Here is a 21,554-nt window from a genome sequence, read left to right on the forward strand (position 1 = left end):
AACAAGGTCAACCAGCTAGTGAAGTAGGCCATGTTTCTGGTACTGTAATGAACATCAGTCTACCATCTTCTCCGTTCAAGTTATGGATGTGGCAACTGGCTGAGGATTGACACCTTTCAGTCAGCCAAAAAGGTCAAAACTAGGCTCTGATCCAACCAGTAAGTAGAAGCACCCCCCACTTTCCAAAGTTTCAGGAGAGCAGGAAGCTAATAACTAGTTTGATATGAGTTCATTACCAATGATTGTTTAACACTTTCCCATGTATATTGCATAGGTATCAAGGATAATGCATTCAGCAATTGCCAAAAGAAAGATGATGTCAATCACTTGCTGTTTTCCTAGAATTTCTTCAAGCCACAGCAAAACTGCTTACTGCAAAATCTTGTGAAACTGAAAGTGACCCTTTCAAAAGTGCTCCTGTTTTATTATGTCATGAAGTTCTTCAAATATACACACCCCTTTTTTGTTTTCTATGAGACTACAATGTATGTATGTATGTATGTATGTATGTATGTAAAATTTTTGATTGCATAAACACTCTACTGAGTTCTCTTTTTTATATTCTATTTTGTTCATAATTGATACGTCAAGCTCTCTTAGTTATCAGTGTTTGAACTTACGTGGAAATTGTAATATAGTTTAAAATAATTTTTCAAACTATTTATATTGTGATACCTCTGTATACATAATTTTATATTTGTTTCAAGCTGTTCGCAGTATGGTTCAAAAAACCTATGTCAGTGATACGACAAAAGAAATGCATCTTTAAAAGAATAATATGAATATGCTAGTGAGAACAAGTGTAGTTACCACAGGCACATTTCACAATTTCTATTCTGGTGAATGTATTACTGCTTCACACATTATAAACTTACAAACATTATAAAATTTTTTAGTTTGTACAGAGATCAACAGTGTTAACATACAGATTAATTTTCATTCTTACTTTGCTTCTTCTTTAACTTCTGATCTTTGTTTCCCCTCTGACTGAGCACCTTTTCTTTCTTGCTCATTTGTTCCTGTACTGCCATTTTTGCTGTTCTCCTCATCTATTCTTTTATGTTCTTTGGCAACTAATTCTCTCAATTCATCCTGAAATATTAAGGAAAGAATTTGATATACATAATACACTTATATAAGATGGTAAAGAATGGAAGATAAATTATTTCGACAACTCAGTAACTGCATGCAGAATAAGTACTAATTACAGTTCTTGGTAATTTCAAATTATGAATGGTAATTACTTTATTTACATTTTAGTTACATCAAGTTTAAGTTATCTGACCTCCTACAATCAGACAAAAACATACTGTAGGACTTACACCCCATCCAAGCTTGTCTGCTAGCAACTGACATCCATAATCACAGTCACCTAGTAGAGCAACATCACGAGAATACTCGGATTTGAAATCAAGACCACCAAGTCCCATCATCACCATTAGAGAACTTCGTTCACCAGCCTTTTCTCTGTTCACAAGTAACCTAGGACAATTGCTTGGAACTCTGCAACAGAAAACACAATTTAAATACATAATTTCACCAATTTCAGGCCTGACTGTGATGATCAGCTATCGTGGTTGGGGTGTGCAGTACAGACAGCTTGCTATGGTCTCACACAGAATGCCACACAGTGTTTGCAGCTAAGTTGGTAGACCACAGGGTTGCTTCCACTGGTGGCCCAACTTTTAATGTGGTAAGAAATGCCACTACTTTTCCCTAAGCACAACAACTGACTCCAAACCTAAAATCACGATCCTGGCCACCATGACCAACTAGATCCTCAATCACAATTAGTTCATCTTTGACGTCATCACATATAAACAAATCTGTGGTTCAGCTGTGGGTATCCACGTCACCATCCCATGCCAACCTATTCATGGGCCCATCTAGTCACCCACAATCCTAAACCCTCACTGGGTTCAGATTATTTAATGAAATCTTGATCAATGGACTGAGGGTAAGAACACCCTAGCCCTACTCCTCCAGAGCCTCAACACCTTCTCCCTCATTCATTTCACCTGGTCATCCTGAGACCAACAAGCCACTTTCCTCAATGTATACTTCCACCTCAGGATGACCCCGTCAGTAGTTCCATCCACATCAGTCCTTGCAAACACCAACCTAATACTTCCATTTTGACAGAAACCACTAGTTCCACACCAAGAAATCCCTTTCATACAGCCTATCCACCTGTGGCCATTGCTTGCATCTTTAGTGATAAGCAGTATCTCTACATACACTATGTGATCAAAAGTATCTGGACACTTGGCTGAAAATGACTTACAAGATTGGGATGCTCTCTATCGGTAATGCTGGAATTAAATATGGTTTTGGTCCACCCTTAGTCTTGATGACAGCTTCCACTCTCACAGGCATATGTTCAATCAGGTGCTGGAAGGTTTCTTGAGGAATGGCAGCCCATTCTTCATGGAGTGCTGCATTGAGGAGAGGTATCAATGTCAGTCAGTGAGGCCTGGCACAAAGTCTGCGTTCCAAAACATCCCAAAGGTGTTTTATAGGATTCAGGTCAGGACTCTGTGCAGACCAGTCCATTACAGGGATGTTATTGTCGTGTAACCAGTCCACCACAGGCTGTGCATTATGAATGGATGCTCGATCGTGTTGAAAGATGCAACTGGTATCCCCGAATTGCTCTTCAACAGTGGGAAGCAAGAACATGCTTAAAACATCAATGTAGGTCTGCACTGTGATAGTGCCATGCACAACAAGGGATGCAAGCCACATCCATGAAAAACACGATCACACCATTACAACAGCCTCTGAATTTTACTGTTGGCACTACATACGCTGGTAAATGACATTCACCAGGCATTCACCATACCCCCACCCTGCTATTGGACCACCACATTGTGTACCATGATTCGTCATTTCCCACAACGTTTTTTTTACTACTCAATAGTCCAATGTTTACGCTCCTTACACCAAGTGAGGCGTAGTTTGGCATTTACTGGTGCGATGTGTGGCTTATGAGCAGCCGCTCAACCATGAAATCCAAGTTTTCTCACCTCCCGCCTAATTGTCATAATACTTGCTGTGGATCCTGATGCAGTTTGGAATTCCTGCGTGATGGTCTGGATAGATGTCTCCTATTACACATTATGATGCTCTTCAACTGTCGGTGGTCTCTGTCAGTCAACAGATGAGGTCGGCCTGTACACCTTTGTGCTGTATGTGTCCCTTCGTGTTTCCACTTCACTATCACATCGGAAACAGTGGACCTAGGGATGTTTAGGAGTGTGAAAATCTTGTGTACAGACGTCTGACACAAGTGACATCCAAGCACCTGACCACGTTCGAAGTCCGTGAGTTCCGCGGAGTGCCCCATTCTGCTCTTGCATGATGTCTAATAACTACTGAGGTTGCTGATATGGAGTACCTGGCAGTAGGTGGAAGCACAACGCACCTAATATGAAAAATTTATGTTTTTGGGGGTGTCCGATACTTTTGATCACATAGTGGTTATGTTGGGGATCTTGCTGAGAGCCTCACAGACCAAAATTACCCTACCCACGTTGTCCAGAAACAGATGTCCTATGCCTCGTCTTCCCGGTCATTTACCATTCCCCACATAACCACTGCTCAGTCACAAAGGAGAACTCTTCTCGTGACTCAGTAAGCTCCAGGACTGGAGAAACTGAATCTCATTCACACAGGGTTTTGACTACCTCTCATCTTGCACTGAAATGATAAATATTTTCCCCACCTCTCCCACAGTCATACTCTGCCACTCATCCAACCTGTTCTTGTCCATGTGTAATCCATGCCTGCTCCCAACCTCTTGCCTGATATCTCTTCAACAGAACAAGGTACAAAAAAACCGTCCCATAATCTTCCAACTACCACCTACTCCAATACTGTCACAGGCATCTCCCACCGCAACAAAGGCAGGGTCATGTGCAAAAGCAGCACTATGTCATACCAACTTAGCTGCAACCACTATTTGGTATTGTATGTGGGCAAGACAATTAACAAGCTGTTGTCCACATGAATGGTCACTGCCAAACTTTGGTCATGCGACAGCTAGACCATCCAATTGCACAAGTGTGCTGTGCAGTATAGTATACTTGACTTCAGTGACTGCTGCACAGCCTTTGCCATCTTGATACTTCCAACCACCACATAATTACTGTGCCTTTACTATTCATCCCAGCTGAGATCATTGCTCACCACAGTCATGCCTTAGGATCTGGAGATGACAGCATCCTTGTGTGTGTGGGGGGGGGGGGGGGGGGGAGGGGGAGGGGGGGCAAAAGTCATTCTCAGACAAAATGTTCTGCATATTGGCAGATAATCAATTTCTCCTCAAGAACGTGTGCAACAAAAATATGGGTAAGCATCAGCCACACTCAGATTGTGTGATGAAGCCTACTTACTATGTGAGGCAAGCTTTAAATGCAGTATTTCACACAATTTCAACACCACCTCTTTATTCATTGCCTTTATAGCAACAGTAAAGAAAATCCAATTAAAACGAGAAACAAATCTGCAAGTTTACCAAGGAATTATCACTACACTCAGGAAACATTTATTAAATATGACAGAAAAAAATCAAACAAAAACATTGACTACTCTTCAGAAATATTAAGAATTTCCATTACAGTAAAAACTGTTTGCTGGTGATGTGTACTGGTAGCTGAACAGTAGCTCAAACAGAATCAAGCAATGTTTTGATAATTTCTGCATTCACATGTTGTGTCAGGATGCTGCCCTGTCCTTCACACTTTGAAAATCTGTTCTTCCTCATGACTAGTTTTTTTCCCCATCAGTTGCTTCCCACTTTTGTACAAAATGACTTTTTTATTTTTTTTTATGAGGTCTCCTTCATGTGCCTCTTGGATGCTCCATGGCAGACTTAGTCTCGTATCATTCTTTTCTGTATCCTAGTCCCATTTTGCTCCAATTATTAGTTATATAAGTGATGCAAACTAAGAAGTGCCATGTCAGTTACATGGAAGAATAGTTTTTTTTTCCAGCAGATGGTCACCCATTTAAACAAATAAAATGATAACATCTGGTCCTGCCTATCACTCACAGCCCTACACAGACAGATTATATTTTACAACTGGCAATCATTTTGAGAGTATCTGCTGGTGTGCAGCTGGTACCTCTACAATTGTATTTAAAATATTACAGGGAAATTTAAGAAACATCTCATTAAATCTTCTATTTTCCAATCAACACATCTTGGGAATTCTGAGAAATAGTATTTACTTTTCTCAGTTTCTGGATGTAACTTATTTAGACATTCTCGTGTGATATGTTTTCAGATTTGAAACTACTTTGGCTAATCAAAAGATACTGTAATAATTATTCATGTGATTATAATGATCACTACACAACTTTTTTAACATGATTTCTGCTTCCTGCCTCCCTACCAAGATCTTGCCCTAACTGCCCATATTGAAGCAGGTTTTCAACGCCATCTGAAATCAACAGCTGTCTTCATCAACCTGACAGCCATGTATGACACTGTCTGGCGACAGGGACTGATCTACAAGCTACTGCAAGTTTTACCAAGTCGAGAAATTGTGGATCTAATATCCAGCATGCTTAGTGAAAGGCAATTTTAAGTGTTTCTAGGCAGCCCTAAAAGCCGCAAACGGAAACTAAATAATGGCCTACCACAGGGATCTGTTTTAGTCCCATCACTATTCAATTTATACATTAATGATTTACCAACCACAATATCAACTAAATTCATCTATGCTGATGACATCGCACTGGTAGCACAGAGCAGTAATTTTGAAGATGGTAAATGAATTCTTACGAAGGATCTGACGAAGATGTCAACTTTCTTTAAGACCTGGAGATTGATCCCAACCACATCAAAAACTGAAGTCTCTTGTTTCCATCTAACGAATCATGCTGTGAACTACAAACCAAGAGTTCTGCTCAATGGACAAATGTTGAGGTACAATCCTTTCCCAAAATATCTCAGAATCACTCTAGATAGAACCCTCAGCTACAAAGAGCACATCACCAAGTTCTCTCATAAAGTTGCTGCAAGGAACAACATACTACATAAGCTCAGTGGTACCACCTGGGGAACCTCTGCTGACTGTCTGTGTTTAACTGGCACCAGTCTTGTGTACTCTGCTGCCGAGTACTGTGCACCTGTCATGTTGGAAAGTGTACATGTGAAGAAAGTAGACACGAAACTTAACAACACAATGCGCTGCATTACCGGTTCCATCAAATCAACCCCATGCCACTGGTTACCTGTACTGAGTCACATCCCACCACCTCACTTAAAGTGGAAACAAGCTCTACTGAGGGAGGCTAAGAAACTCTCACCTTCTCTACCACTGCACCAGGAATTCTGTCATCCGCCACAGCAACAATTGCGATCAAGAAGACCAGCAAGTGTTACTGCAGGACAACTCATCGCAAATGGGTTTGATCTAAATGAAAGCTGGAAGCATGAATGGTCAACAAAAATATTGGGAACAAGAGCCCACCACCTTGATCCCACAAAGAAGCCAAAAGGTTTTGACCTACCGAGGAAACTTTGGTGCCGCCTCAACAGGTTAAGGACTGGACATGGTTGTTGTAGCGACTTCAGGTACAAATGGGGATGGATCAGTTCACCAATGTGTGAATGTAATCAAGAAGAGCAGACAATTGAACATTTAGTCCAACGCTGTCCACTTCATTCATACCCTGGAATTCCCGATGACTTGTTCACTCGCATACCCAGCTTAATTAACTGGTTGAAAAACACGGACTTTAAGGTTTAATCTTGTCTTATGTCATATGTATATTGTATAAAATCATTTGCCTTATATCAACTGTATATTGTATAAAATCACCATATGATTAAATAAATAAACCTCCATATCGTCAATCATTGACCAGTATTCACACTTATTTATAGGTACCATCCGTATTGTTCTCAGGGTTGCCACACGTTTCCCCAAGTAAAATGCCCTGATATTTCCATGATTTCCAGACAAGTTTTAGCATTTTTCCCTGACAAATTTTGAGATCTCAAGGGCAAGTAAAGACGTAAGTTGACAAAAAAATGTAAGGACTTACGTATTTCTAAATGTCTGAGCAAAAATGTCAAGCATTAACAGTAAAATCTTTTGTAATGAACTGTTTTTGGAAGGAGAAAGCAAGCCAACTGGTATTTACGTTTCATTAAGACCACAGATGTTATTTTATTTCAATAAAGTGAACCACATTTGATGACAAAAAATTGGGTTTTGTTGGAGTCACAATACAGGTTTAAAATATCTTCACTGCTTTCAGAAATAACAGAAAAAAGTGAGCCTCTTTAAAGAAACGTATAAGACGGGGAAGGGTTGTGCAAACCAACACTATAGGTGACCGCCAATAAAATGTTGCTTCTACTACGTTCATTATTGTCAGTTATTACCCAATGTGTTAGCTCTATTATTCTACAGGTATTGTGTGATTTTTCCTTCGAGAAATACATTAGTACATAGCATACAAACTGCCAGCAATGCCCCCATCTTCTTCTTCTTCTTCTTCTTCTTCTTCTCGTCCATACTTTATGATATATAAACTACTTTCCAAGTGCCAAAATGTACTAGAATAAATAAAATGTCTATAAAACACTGCACTGTACAATGTACTTGTGGTGAGACAGTTGCAATTCCTGAAATCCATCACCCATGGCCTCTGGCCTACTGAGGAGCACCACAGTTCTGTGTCCATGAATAAACCATGGAAATCCGCCACATTATGCCACACACACAGACAGACCTGGCCTGTGGGCAGATCGGTTAGACTAGATCCGACAGGCAGACCCCGCACATTGGTGGGAAACTCTGTGTTCACAGACACCATATTGATGAAATGAGACCACAGTGATCATCCACACAACAGATAACTTGCGCAAATACTTTGAAAATCAATACTAATGAGGATAGGAAGCAACTCACCATAAAGATGATCGCTGAGCTGCCGACAGGCACACAGAAAAGACAATCACACTCTCACAACTAAATTTTTGGCCACAGCCTTTGTCAGAAAAAGAGAGTGCACACACACACACACACACATTCACACAATCACACAGACACTACTCATGCAGAGTGGAAAAAAATCTGATAAGGTCAGAGCAGGGCGGATGAAGTACAATCCTGCAAAATTTTCCATGTGACAACAGGTTGAAAATGCACTGTTGTGGAGCTACAGCAATTAAACAACAACCAACTGGCAATGTGCATGCAGAACCAGGTGCATTTACACAAACATCCCCCCGTTAATACCTGGTACCCTAAAGAGTGGAGTTATTAATTTAACTACCTGAAGTTACAGCTGAACATTCAAAGCAAGGCAAACTTAAAAATTCCTATCTGTTGCTCGTTATGTTAGATGAAATTTTTCTGACACTTAACTATCAAATCAACAATGCTAAAAGTACTATAAGACCATTAATTTATTAAATTAATGAGCTTCATTGCTGTAAGATGGTCCACATCTGGTACTTTAAGGTGTAACATTGTTTATAATGAACTCTAAGGGCCATGTGTTTTAATTTTTGCTAATGTACAGGCAGCATGAATGAATTTTTTTCTCTAACATGCACAGTACATCAGTCAGTGTGAACTAAGACAATGGTGGAATCAAATTTTAAATATTCTTTTTCCCTTAAGTCACATATTTTGCAGGAAGTGCTTCAAATGCCTGCCTCCAACTTTGAAAAAATAATTGGTGCCCTTTCTTGAAAATTCCTGGCATGCTAAAAATTACAGTAATGGCCTCTAAAATTCTTGTGACCAACTCTTCATAGATGTTGACAAATGCCTGGTAAGAGCTATCTTTCATAAAATCTCAAACAAACAAAAAAAAGGTCATTAGTGTTAAATGGGGTGATCTGAGAAGCCACTCTCGCAGACCATCATGCCAAACTCACCTGCACCTACTTGGTCTGGCTGCCGAGGCCAGCCAGAGACAGTAGTGTGTGTGTGTGTGTGTGTGTGTGTGTGTGTGTGTGTGTGTTGTCTAATTCAGAAAAAGGCCTTTTGGCTAAAAGTTTACTTGTTAAGTCTTTTTGTTGTACCAAGCTGTAGCTCAACATCTCCGCTGTATGGTGATTTGCAATCTATCCTTTTCATAATAAAGGGAGGAATAACACTTTAAGAGGATAAATGTGAACATAATTCGGCTTTTATTAGACAAGTGCTAGCACAGCTACTCACATGAAATTTGGTAATCTCAGTCAAAAAAACTCTTTGCTGCATAAGTATAATTTCCCCCTTAGTGAATCTGCCAATGTTGATTCCAATAGGCTTCAAAGAATTTCTCCTTGGACTTGGGTAGCATACAGAGCTTTTATGGAGAAACTTTTCTAATTCCTTGAATCTTCCCTTCTATTTAGTACCTCTCACATGCAGGCAAACACAAAGCCACTACATTTAGATTGTCTCAACCAATAAAATTCGGTTTCATTAAAGCCTTTCATTCACAGCTGCATACTCAAATAATTTTGTTAGGGATCAACAAGTTATGGTATATGATTTTTGTTAAATAAAAACACTATTTAGTTAAGTCACTTACCTATCAATAAGAGAAGCAAACGGCTGTACAGCAAGGGATGATCCCATTATGATGAGAAGGTCACATTTTGGAAAATCTTTCTGCATCAAAGTAAAAAATCTTGTCGGCAAATTTTCTCCAAAAAAGACTATATCTGGTTTGACAATGCCGTTACAATCTTCACATGTTGGGACGGAATCAGCAAATATTTTCTCTAAATAAGGAGAAAAACATAGCATCAACAAGATAGTAAAAAAGTGTTCCAAATCTCAAAACACACAGTTGCACTCACCAACAGCACTTAATCAGCGACCCATGAAGATGTAAAAACAAAACTTGAATTAAAGATCCCCCTGACAGAGGGTTAGAAAGTAACAGCACATGAGAGTTGGGAATGATCATTACAGGACAGGGGAAAAAGTTGCACATAAACAGGCAAAGAGAGGCACAGCCCTCAAGTGGGCGTGCCTTTATTTAAAGAGTGCCACCCAACAAATAACCTTGACCTGTACCATTCCATTGTTGTTTTACAGTTGTGAGCCTGTATCTATTCCTTCATTATCGCTTGAGCTAACACTGTGATTATTTGTATAGTCATACGTCCAAGAGAGCAGCAATAATATAAAATAAACAGTCAGTTAGGTAAGAAAAAATTTACAATCAATGCAAGAAAACAACCCAGATTCTGAGCTTGCAGCACAATCTCAAGATTAGGCAGTTGTCTGCAATATAATTAGCAACTGAAGAAACAGCTGACTTGTATCTGAAGCAACTGCATTGTTTAATGTTTTGAGTGGGTCATTACTATGGGGAAACACTTGTGTATAGCAACAAAACGATAAAATGAAACTTTTGTTTATTATTGTTCAACTAAACAGTAATCTGGCTCATATAATGTAAGTATATTTTATCATTGTTGAATTATAATAAATTGAAACTGTGGTATTGCTCATACATGTTTACCTTGGTAACATAAAGATGGCTACTCTTGACATGTGTACAAAGCATGCCGGATGCCTGATCATGTTATAAAAAATGGCACACCCGCTTGAAGGTTAACTAAAATAACTACGGGAATCTGAGAGATATTTTTAGAAATGTAAATGGCTATTTGTGATGTTCTACATCTTTTGTAATCGACAGGGCTTACAGAAGTTACCTTCAGTGCTTAAGGGAAAAATAACCACTGGGTAGCTACTGAATGTGTTTATTTTGCATCCAATTTTGGGGCATCGTAGCTGTTTTCAATGAGGCAAAAGAAAGGTGTCAGTTATTGCATTCAGATGTGAGAAAGTTAAAAGATATAAAAAGTGACAGAGGTTAATATCTATTTACACAAGTTACATAATTCATTTGGGAAAAGTGGAGAACATACACCACATCAGGGCAATGTCCCATGGGCAATCATCATCAATTACAAGCAGGGACCACCACCTAAATTCCTTGGTCAAAGATTGCTTTTAATTTTATTGGGGATAATACGGTGCAGACAAAAGACTGGACCCTAGTGGTGGATGTGTAAGTGTATTTCCTTATGTGTATATGAAGTTGTGTTGATGACTTGCTGACCATACTTCATGTACTATGTTCTAGTGTAAAAAAAAACTATACTTACATACAAATGAAGTGTAATGCTAAAAATGAGGGTACCGTTTAAAACATGATGTTACAAACAAGTGCAAAGGTGACTTAATGAGGCAGTATAATAGATAATCAACTTAATGTAGAAACGCGCACACGCGTGTACACGCACACACACACACGCGCACGTGCGCGCGCGCACACACACACACACACACACACACACACACACACACACACACACACACACACAGGAAGTCATGTAGCTGCACGGTCAATTTTTTTCCTTATACAAAGAGAATTACTACTCAGTGAAGGTATTTGTTATTTATCAGGTGAAATATGATACTTGTACATCACCATACAATTGAAATAAGAAAATATGGAGTACCAAATTGTTGAAAAAATGAGATTATTCAAGGGAATATTGTAAAATGCTGCAGCGATATTGTATATTAAATTAGGAGCTGCAAACTTCCAGGAAACCCAAGAAATATATACAGCAAAGACATAATTTTTAGGAGAGATCTCCTATGTTCTTTACACCATAGCACTACAATCTGGCACAAAAGTCTTTCAGATTGTTCATGTCAGATTTAACTGTTGCTCAGGTACCCTACGAGTTGGATTTAAATGGATGCTCAATTGGTAAAATCTGCAGACATACAATTTAAAAAAATCAAACAATGGAAAATCCAGGATGGAATGTAACAATATTATGAGAAGGAAAGTTGCTACTTACCATATAGCAGAGATGCTGAGTCACAGATAGGCACATTAAAAAGACTCTCACAATTACAGCAGTCATGTGTGTGAGTTGCATTTGCGTGAGTGTGTGCATATGTCTGTCTATTGTTGACTAAGGCCTTAATGGCCAAAAGCCATAATTGTGAGAGTCTTTTGTTGTGCCTATCTGCAACTCAGTACCTCTGATATATGTTCAGTAGCAACTTTCCTTCTTATAAATTTAAAAAATCAGATTTTAAGTATTGTTGTTGTTGTGGTCTTCAGTCCTGAGACTGGTTTGATGCAGCTCTCCATGCTACTCTATCCTGTGCAAGCTTCTTCATCTCCCAGTACCTACTGCAACCTACATCCTTCTGAATCTGCTTAGTGTATTCATCTCTTGGTCTCCCTCTACGATTTTTACCCTCCATGCTGCCCTCCAATGCTAAATTTGTGATCCCTTGATGCCTCAAAACATGTCCTACCAACCGATCCCTTCTTCTAGTCAAGTTGTGCCACAAACTTCTCTTCTCCCCAATCCTATTCAATACCTCCTCATTAGTTACGTGATCTACCCACCTTATCTTCAGCATTCTTCTGTAGCACCACATTTCGAAAGCTTCTATTCTCTTCTTGTCCAAACTAGTTATCGTCCATCTTTCACTTCCATACATGGCTACACTCCATACAAATACTTTCAGAAACGACTTCCTGACACTTAAATCTATACTCGATGTTAACAAATTTCTCTTCTTCAGAAACGATTTCCTTGCCATTGCCAGTCTACATTTTATATCCTCTCTACTTCGATCATCATCAGTTATTTTACTCCCTACATAGCAAAACTCCTTTACTACTTTAAGTGTCTCATTTCCTAATCTAATTTCCTCAGCATCACCCAATTTAATTTGACTACATTCCATTATCCTCGTTTTGCTTTTGTTGATGTTCATCTTATATCCTCCTTTCAAGACGCTATCCATTCCGTTCAACTGCTCTTCCAAGTCCTTTGCTGTCTCTGACAGAATTACGATGTCATCAGCGAACCTCAAAGTTTTTACTTCTTCTCCATGAATTTTAATACCTACTCCGAATTTTTCTTTTGTTTCCTTTACTGCTTGCTCAATATACAGATTGAATAACATCGGGGACAGGCTACAACCCTGTCTCACTCCTTTCCCAACCACTGCTTCCCTTTCATGCCCCTCAACTCTTATAACTGCCATCTGATATCTGTACAAATTGTAAATAGCCTTTCGCTCCCTGTATTTTATACCTGCCACCTTCAGAATTTGAAAGAGAGTATTCCAGTTAACATTGTCAAAAGCTTTCTCTAAGTCTACAAATGCTAGAAACGTAGGTTTGCCTTTTCTTAATCTTTCTTCTAAGATAAGTCGTAAGGTTAGTATTGCCTCACGTGTTCCAACATTTCTACGGAATCCAAACTGATCTTCCCCGAGGTCCGCTTCTACCGGTTTTTCCATTCGTCTGTAAAGAATTCACGTTAGTATTTTGCAGCTGTGACTTATTAAACTGATAGTTCGGTAATTTTCACATCTGTCAACACCTGATTTCTTTGGGATTGGAATTATTATATTCTTCTTGAAGTCTGAGGGTATTTCGCCTGTCTCATACATCTTGCTCACCACATGGTACAGTTTTGTCATGACTGGCTCTCCCAAGGCCATCAGTAGTTCTAATGGAATGTTGTCTACTCCCGGGGACTTGTTTCGACTCAGATCTTTCAGTGCTCTGTCAAACTCTTCACGCAGTATCTTAACTCCCATTTCGTCTTCATCTACATCCTCTTTCATTTCCATAATATTGTCCTCAAGTACATCGCCCTTGTATAAACCCTCTATATACTCCTTCCACCTTTCTTCCTTCCCTTCTTTGCTTAGAACTGGGTTGCCATCTGAGCTCTTGATATTCATACAAGTGGTTCTCTTTTCTCCAAAGGTCTCTTTAATTTTGCTGTAGGCAGTATCTATCTTACCCCTAGTGAGACAAGCCTCTACATCCTTACATTTGTCCTCTAGCCATCCCTGCTTAGCCATTTTGCACTTCCTGTCGATCTCATTTTTGAGACGTTTGTATTCCTTTTTGCCTGCTTCATTTACTGCATTTTTATGTTTTCTCCTTTCATCAATTAAATTCAATATTTCTTCTGTTACCCAAGGATTTCTATTAGCCCTCGCCTTTTTACCTACTTGATCGTCTGCTGCCTTCACTACTTCATCTCTCAGAGCTACCCATTCTTCTTCTACTGTATTTCTTTCCCCCATTCCTGTCAATTGTTCCCTTATGCTCTCCCTGAAACTCTCTACAACCTCTGGTTCTTTCAGTTTATCCAGGTCCCATCTCCTTAGATTCCCACCTTTTTGCAGTTTCTTCAGTTTCAATCTGCAGTTCATAACCAATAGATTGTGGTCAGAATCCACATCTGCCCCTGGAAATGTCTTACAATTTAAAACCTGGTTCCTAAATCTCTGTCTTACTATTATATAATCTATCTGATACCTTTTAGTATCTCCAGGATTCTTTTAGGTATACAACCTTCTTTTATGATTCTTGAACCAAGTGTTAGCTATGATTAAGTTATGCTCTGTGCAAAATTCTACAAGGCGGCTTCCTCTTTCATTTCTTCCCCCCAATCCATATTCACCTACTATGTTCCCTTCTCTCCCTTTTCCTACTGACGAATTCCAGTCACCCATGACTATTAAATTTTCGTCTCCCTTCACTACCTGAATAATTTCTTTTATCTCGTCATACATTTCATCTATTTCTTCATCATCTGCAGAGCTAGTTGGCATATAAACTTGTACTACTGTAGTAGGCATGGGCTTTGTGTCTATCTTGGCCACAATAATGCGTTCACTATGCTGTTTGTAGTAGCTAACCCGCACTCCTATTTTTTTATTCATTATTAAACCTACTCCTGCATTACCCCTGTTTGATTTTGTATTTATAACCCTGTAATCACCTGACCAAAAGTCTTGTTCCTCCTGCCACCGAACTTCACTAATTCCCACTATATCTAACTTTAACATATCCATTCCCCTTTTTAAATTTTCTAACCTACCTGCCCGATTAAGGGATCTGACATTCCACGCTCCGATCCGTAGACCGCCAGTTTTCTTTCTTCTGATAACAACGTCCTCCTGAGTAGTCCCCGCCTGGAGATCCGAGTGGGGGACTATTTTACCTCCGGAATATTTTACCCAAGAGGACGCCATCATCATTTAATCATACAGTAAAACTGCATGTCCTCGGGAAAAATTACAGCTGTAGTTTCCCCTTGCTTTCAGCCGTTCGCAGTACCAGCACAGCGAGGCCGTTTTGGTTAATGTTACAAACCCAGATCAGTCAATCATCCAGACTGTTGCCCCTGCAACTACTGAAAAGGCTGCTGCCCCTCTTCAGGAACCACATGTTTGTCTGGCCTCTCAACAGATACCCCTCCGTTGTGGTTGCACCTATGGTACGGCCATCTGTATTGCTGAGGCACGCAAGCCTCCCCACCAACGGCAAGGTCCATGGTTCATGGGGGGGTTTTTAAGTATTATGAACAGAAATTTCAGAAATTCTGCACATGCCGTCTATGTGGATTCAGAATGGTGTTTTGGTGTGATAGGCTTCAAAACAGCCTAGTAAATGCAAAGAGAGAAAATTTTCTGCATTGCCAACCAGTTTTACTCAATTTTCCTCTGCTTCAGCCCAATGCATAACATTCTGTTTTGTGGGATTCTCCTTATTTTCAGATGATTTGTCAGAAAATGAGCCTAGTGCTTTGATCATAAACGCACAACATATTTCATCACCTTACAGTTGTAGACCGAGCCTGGAACATACCTTTAATCCATTCCATTGAGTAACCTGAGTGACAGTCTATGCAATGAGATGTGTGAAATGTTCCATGGGCTTCTACAATCTTCTCTCCAGGAATTCCAGCTACTCTTTCTAATGTGTCAATATTCTGTAAAAAATTGTGAATCAGCAAATGAGTAACGACTGCAACACGTTCCAAAACAGTCTTAGACAATGGGAAAAATAATCATAAAAGAAGCAGATAATAAATACTGGTACACTATACAGGGCGTTTCAAAAAGAAAGAGCAGATTTCAAACATTTATTTCTCAAAAACTACAAATGATAGAAACACAATTCCAACGGTCCTTCACTCAATATGAGTACCAAATGTTACACAACAAATATCAAAACTGTACCTCAATATGAGCACCATTTGTTACACGACAAATATCAAACCGGTATCTCATTTCTTGCCACACACGACGCAACTGGTCTTTAGTTACCGAATTCACGGCCGCAACAATTCGATGTCGTACCTCTTGAAGAGTAGCGGGCATAGGTGGGACATAAACACAGTCCTTTATGTACCCCCACAAATAAAAATCGCAGGGAGTAAGGTCTGGTGACCTGGGAGGCCACAGACGATGACATTGATCTTGTGCTCCTGCTCTTCCAATCCACCGTCCTGGAATGGTGTTATTTAGGTACCGTCGTACAGGTTCAGAGAAGTGTGGTGGGGCGCCATCTTGCATGAAGATGAAGTGATTTGAATCTTCCTGAAGTTGAGGAAATAGCCAGTTTTCTAACATGTCCAGGTAAATGGTTCCTGTGATAGTTTTCTCCATGAAAAAGAAAGGTCCATAAACTTTGTTTACCGAAATTGCACAAAAGACGTTAACCTTTGGTGAGTCTCTTTCATGTTGAATAACGTCCCTCGGAGTTTCACTCGCCCAAATTCGTACGTTATGCCGATTAACTTTACCAGAAATGTGAAACGTTGATTCATCTGAAAAAATTAATCGTTCGGCAAAATTGTCCTCTTCCATGTCCTGTAGAATTGCAGTTGAAAATTCGAACCTTTTGTTGTGGTCGTCAGGACGCAATGCTTGCAATAACTGCAGTTTGTACGGCTTCATGTGCAGACGGTTACTCAGAACGCGCCATACCGTTGTTTTAGACATGTTTAGTTCGTGACTTGCCCGTGCCGTGGATTTTCTAGGGCTCCTTTCGTAAGCTGCACGGACACGCTCGACATTTTCATCCGATGTGCGTGGACGACCCGTGCTTTTTCGCTTGCAGATGCAACCATCTTCTACGAATCTGTGATGCCACTCATAAATTTGCTTATGACGAGGCGGCTGTTTGTTGAATTGACGGCGGAATGCACGTTGCACACCAACAATGGACTCTAACTTTGCAAATTGCAGCACACAAAATGATCGTTCCTGTGGTGTCGTCGCCATTTTCCTACAAACAAACGCCAGCGCCACTGCGGATTTGCATGGAACTTCTGCGCGGACCATTGAAAAACTTTGAACCTTTCTCTGACAAGAAACGTTTGAATTGTGTTTCTATCATTTGTAGTTTTTGAGAAATAAATGTTTGAAATCTGCTCTTTCTTTTTGAAACGCCCTGTATTTAAGCTAACTGCACAAGACTGTCCACCTTTGGTATGACAACAGTTCAGATCCCTTTCAAACTATCTGCAGTTAAATTTTCGATTGTTTCTTTACAATACGTAAGGTAAATGCTGGGATGGTTCCTTTGGAAAGGACACTGCCAATTTCTTTCATTAATCTGAGCTTGCACTCACACACACGGACCGAAAGAGAGAGAAAAAGTAACAAATTCATATTCAGTGTCAAACTCTCTCCAGAACAAATGAATTCCGACAGATTTAGGAAACACAGCAACACAGTGCATACAATGTTTTGTGAAGCAAAAAGGCATTTCTAAAAAACGAAATTACACAAAGTATTTTAATATGTGTGTGCAGTGCCCTCAGAATCCTGTATACCACATTTAAAATCATCATACCTACAATGACAAAAATAATCAATTTGGCAATATAATGTAATGGGATAGATAAAAAAACTTACAAACTGGCAGCAGGCGAACATAAAAAAAAACGGTTTTACATATGAAAGCTTTAGAAGTTTAGCAGCCAGTGCCTCCTTCTTCCGACAGAGGAGCTGAAGGGGAAGGAAGAGGGTTGAAGGGGAAGGAACTGAACAGATTTAGGAAAAGCGGAAGAGTTTGGAAAGATCATCCAGAACCCTGGGTCATGTGAGATTTTTTGGATGAGATGAGAAGGAAAGACTGATTGTTAGTCCTTGTTCTTCTTATGCAATCCTCTTGTCAGTCTTTGTAGTCATCGATCTTCTTTAAACTGTTATCTGTTTTCTACCTTATGTGCTAGTCCATTTGTTTCCGGCCAGTAAGCACAGTGCCACCCCACAAGGGGCTATGGGCCCTAAAATCTCCCAACATTGGGAAAAGTTTAGGGAGTTGATGAATCAGTGCAGCCAACGCGTCCAGTGGTACTGCACCATCTGAAGGAAGATACATATTCCAGACAGTTATTTCCTTTGTCATCCTTATCCTGACAGCCACAGCTTCAAGAGCAGTTTGAAGGGGCACAGGTTCTCTACATACTGAGTTCAGGACATAGACGCAAACTGCACCTGACACACTATTATAGTCGCTACGGTTCTTGTAATATCCCCTATAGCCGTGAAGGGCAGGGGTCCGCATTGCCGGGAACCAGGTTTCCTGGAAGGCAATGCAGAAAGCATATGTAAAGCTTAACAGTAGCTGTAGCTCAGCCAGGTGGTGGAAAAACCACAGCAATTCCACTGGAGGATGACTTTATCGTGAGGCTGGGAATGCATGAAGCATGCAAGGAGGCAGGTTACCTGCTGCCACCGATTGAGTACTTGTATCTATTCCTATTGTGTATGATGCATCAGTGAGATCCAGGTCCTCAGGGGATGCTGTGATCTCCACCTCATCTGCAGGTGCAGAATTGGTAGGGAGTGGTGGTGTTGGGGCCACCGGAGGGTCCTTTTCCTTAGCAGACTTCCTTGTTTGCATGCCCTCTCACTTCTCTTTAGGGGCTTGCTGGGAGGACTTATCCAAAGTAGCTTCAGGCATAGAGTAAGACCATGAAGCTCTTTGTCCAGTAGCTTTTGGCTCCTTTAGCCACTGGAGAGTGTCCACTGTGGCATCAGTGGAGACCTTGGGAAAGAGCATCCCAACGGACCCCTTCCGCAGGAAAGGAGCCAGAGGAGGCTGTTGCTCCTCTGGCTGGGAGGAGGGGACTGTTGTCCCCTGCATTTGCAGGGCCTTGCTTCCGAAGTACGTACTTTGGGAGCAGCAAAAGGAGATTTTCCCCCTACCACCAAGGGGACGGAAGTCTTCTGGAGGCCCAGATGGCCCACTGTTTGTAGCACAGAGAGTGGTACAACTGGTACTTGTGGTGGCGATGGTAATGTAGCTGCAGCATGTGTGGACATCAACCCGACGAGGTGTAACCGTTCAAATTTATATTTACCTTCTTGGTAAGTCAGCCGGTCCAGGGTCTTGTACTCCATGATTTTCCGCTCCTTTTGGAGTACTGTGCAGCCTGGCGAGCAGGAGGAGTGCTGCTCTCCGTAGTTGATACAAGTGAGAGGAGGCACACAGGGAGTATCTGGATGTATTGGACATCCAGTCACATGTGGTGTTGGAAGTGAAGTGGGGAGACATGTGCCTGAACTTCCAGCACTTAAAGCACCACATACGGAGGGACTTACGGTTTAATGTCACAGCAATAAACCATCACCTTGACCTTTTCAGGCAATGAATCACCCTCAAAGGCCAAGATGAACGCACCGGTAGCAACCCTGTTTTCTTTGGGCAGAAAATATCTAGAGATATAATTGAGAAAGTGACCAAATACTCCTAATGTACATCACATATCTGCTAATTATTCTCTTTGGTAAGTGCTCTATTTATTAACTTAATTACCACTGATCATACTATATGTCTAGCATTATATTACTGATTTATGGAGGTCTAAGATCTACTTCAGTTTTACATTCAGACTTATTTCAAATGAAAGATGATGTGTCTGTTTCACATTTTGTTCCTGTGTAATGTGACACAATGTCGATCGCTTCATGCTGCAGTTTTTTTAATTGTGTCTTTCTTTCTCTGGCCCTATATTCTGGGACACAGTGTAGTCAATTAATTATACCATGAAAGCAATAAGTTTTGTTATGACGATTCATTAACCACTGTAAATTACATCTGGAATAATTCAAGGACCCTTGAAATACAATACACAATTCTGACCTGAGTATAGTGTCTTAGCAGTAGCCCCTTTTCCTGCAACAGCCGAATGAAGTAGTGGCACACAGTTGGCTTGAAAGAACCAGGATATAGCTCCTTTGCCAGTGTGAAAAAAGGTTTTGGATTCTCTCTAAAAAAACCTATTTCAAATATTGCCTGTGGATCGGGCAAGTTGTATTTCTCAAGATTGTGGTAAAGACCTGATCCTGGTGATCGAAAATCAGGAATTCCAGCAGCTGCAAAACAGGAAAGACATCACAACTAATGAACAATCATTTATGTTGCACATAAGACTTACAACATAAACACTTAGATTTTTGTGATGCAAAAAACTGCAAATGGAATTTACTGATAATAAGAAAATGTGTAATAGTGGAATTCAAACATACACATTGTGTTTCAGAGTGATGTTCATTCATTCATTCGTCCATCCATCCACAATGTATTCTGCAAATCTTGTCATGGAAGGATTAGTGAAACGAATCAAATTATATATTAATAGGCAGAAGCAGCTGTTGCTGATGGCTTCTGTAACATATACTAATAGTAAATTACAACTAGTGATATTCTGATGACTTTTAAAAGGAGCGGCCAACAAGATACTTTTTAACCGAGATAAAAATATTGACAGATTTACATGTACCAGCAGTTTTGGAAAAACACACCACAATAAGAATATTTTTAATTCTCTAATAATATTAAATGCACCAAATTTCTGGAATATTTCTCATTGTGGAACAGAAAAGATAGAACTAAGATGTATTTTTGTAAGGTGTCCAAGTTATAGGTAGAGTTAAGCACTTTTGAACACCAAGCAATCAAAACAAGAAATTCTGCAATTACTATGGTACGATAATCATTCAATTCTTGGACTTCATAAATGCCATAAGATCAAATCCATTAACTCAACAATTGAGTGAAGCTACTGGAAACACTAAAGATTTAGGGGACAAAATGTTGGCACCAAGGTTAACATGATGACCCAGTACCCAATTGTTCACAACAATGTGTGTACCGGAAACTGATTTCAACTGAAATGACTGTGTAATATTGCTTTGACGAGACAACTGCACTTCTCTAAACACATTGGAATATGGGAATTTTTAATAATTAAAATGCCAACTATTTCAGTTTTCTTCTTTTCTTTCTTGTCCCTCCAATCCTATTAGAAAACAACAAATATGAAACCACAAATGACATTCTTCGTTTGTCCATTACAACACAACAACATGGAACTTTACACAACAAGCTTTAATTTCATTAATGAATAACTCCACTAAAATTCAGTAGGTATATATACATTCAGTATGGTTAACTGTTCCCATATAAATCTGAGAACTGCTGATCCTATTTTGGTGGTACATAAAACTGGGCGTTAATGCCAATTTGGATAGGAGAAGTATGAACTATGCCATACAAAACTTAAATGCAGTACTGCAGCATGTTTACGTCTTTTATCACACTTGTGAACCAATCCCCCCCCCCCCCCCCCAAATCTAAAAGTAAATTCACTCAGACAAGAAAATAACAGATACCTGAATACAACAGAGTCCTCAACATCAACAGTAAATTAG

At 39.9% G+C, this 21,554-nt stretch overlaps 1 protein-coding gene across 1 annotated transcript in view; it reads right to left on the reverse strand.

Moving 5' to 3' along the window:
- Positions 1–820: 820 nt before the first annotated feature.
- The window catches only part of LOC124789831 (NAD-dependent protein deacetylase sirtuin-2), a 35,400-nt gene continuing 14,666 nt past the window's right edge, over positions 821–21,554 (reverse strand). Inside the window, exons 4-8 of the mRNA XM_047257327.1 lie at positions 19,984–20,216; positions 15,691–15,814; positions 9,550–9,742; positions 1,323–1,503; positions 821–1,092 (exon numbers count right to left, since the gene is read on the reverse strand). Of these exons, the coding sequence (XP_047113283.1) occupies positions 943–1,092; positions 1,323–1,503; positions 9,550–9,742; positions 15,691–15,814; positions 19,984–20,216 (881 nt within the window). The 3' untranslated portion in view covers positions 821–942. The remainder of the gene's footprint in view (positions 1,093–1,322; positions 1,504–9,549; positions 9,743–15,690; positions 15,815–19,983; positions 20,217–21,554) is intronic.

The sequence above is a fragment of the Schistocerca piceifrons genome, chromosome 1 (assembly GCF_021461385.2).
Source record: "Schistocerca piceifrons isolate TAMUIC-IGC-003096 chromosome 1, iqSchPice1.1, whole genome shotgun sequence".
In the NCBI taxonomy this organism is placed as follows: domain Eukaryota; kingdom Metazoa; phylum Arthropoda; class Insecta; order Orthoptera; family Acrididae; genus Schistocerca; species Schistocerca piceifrons.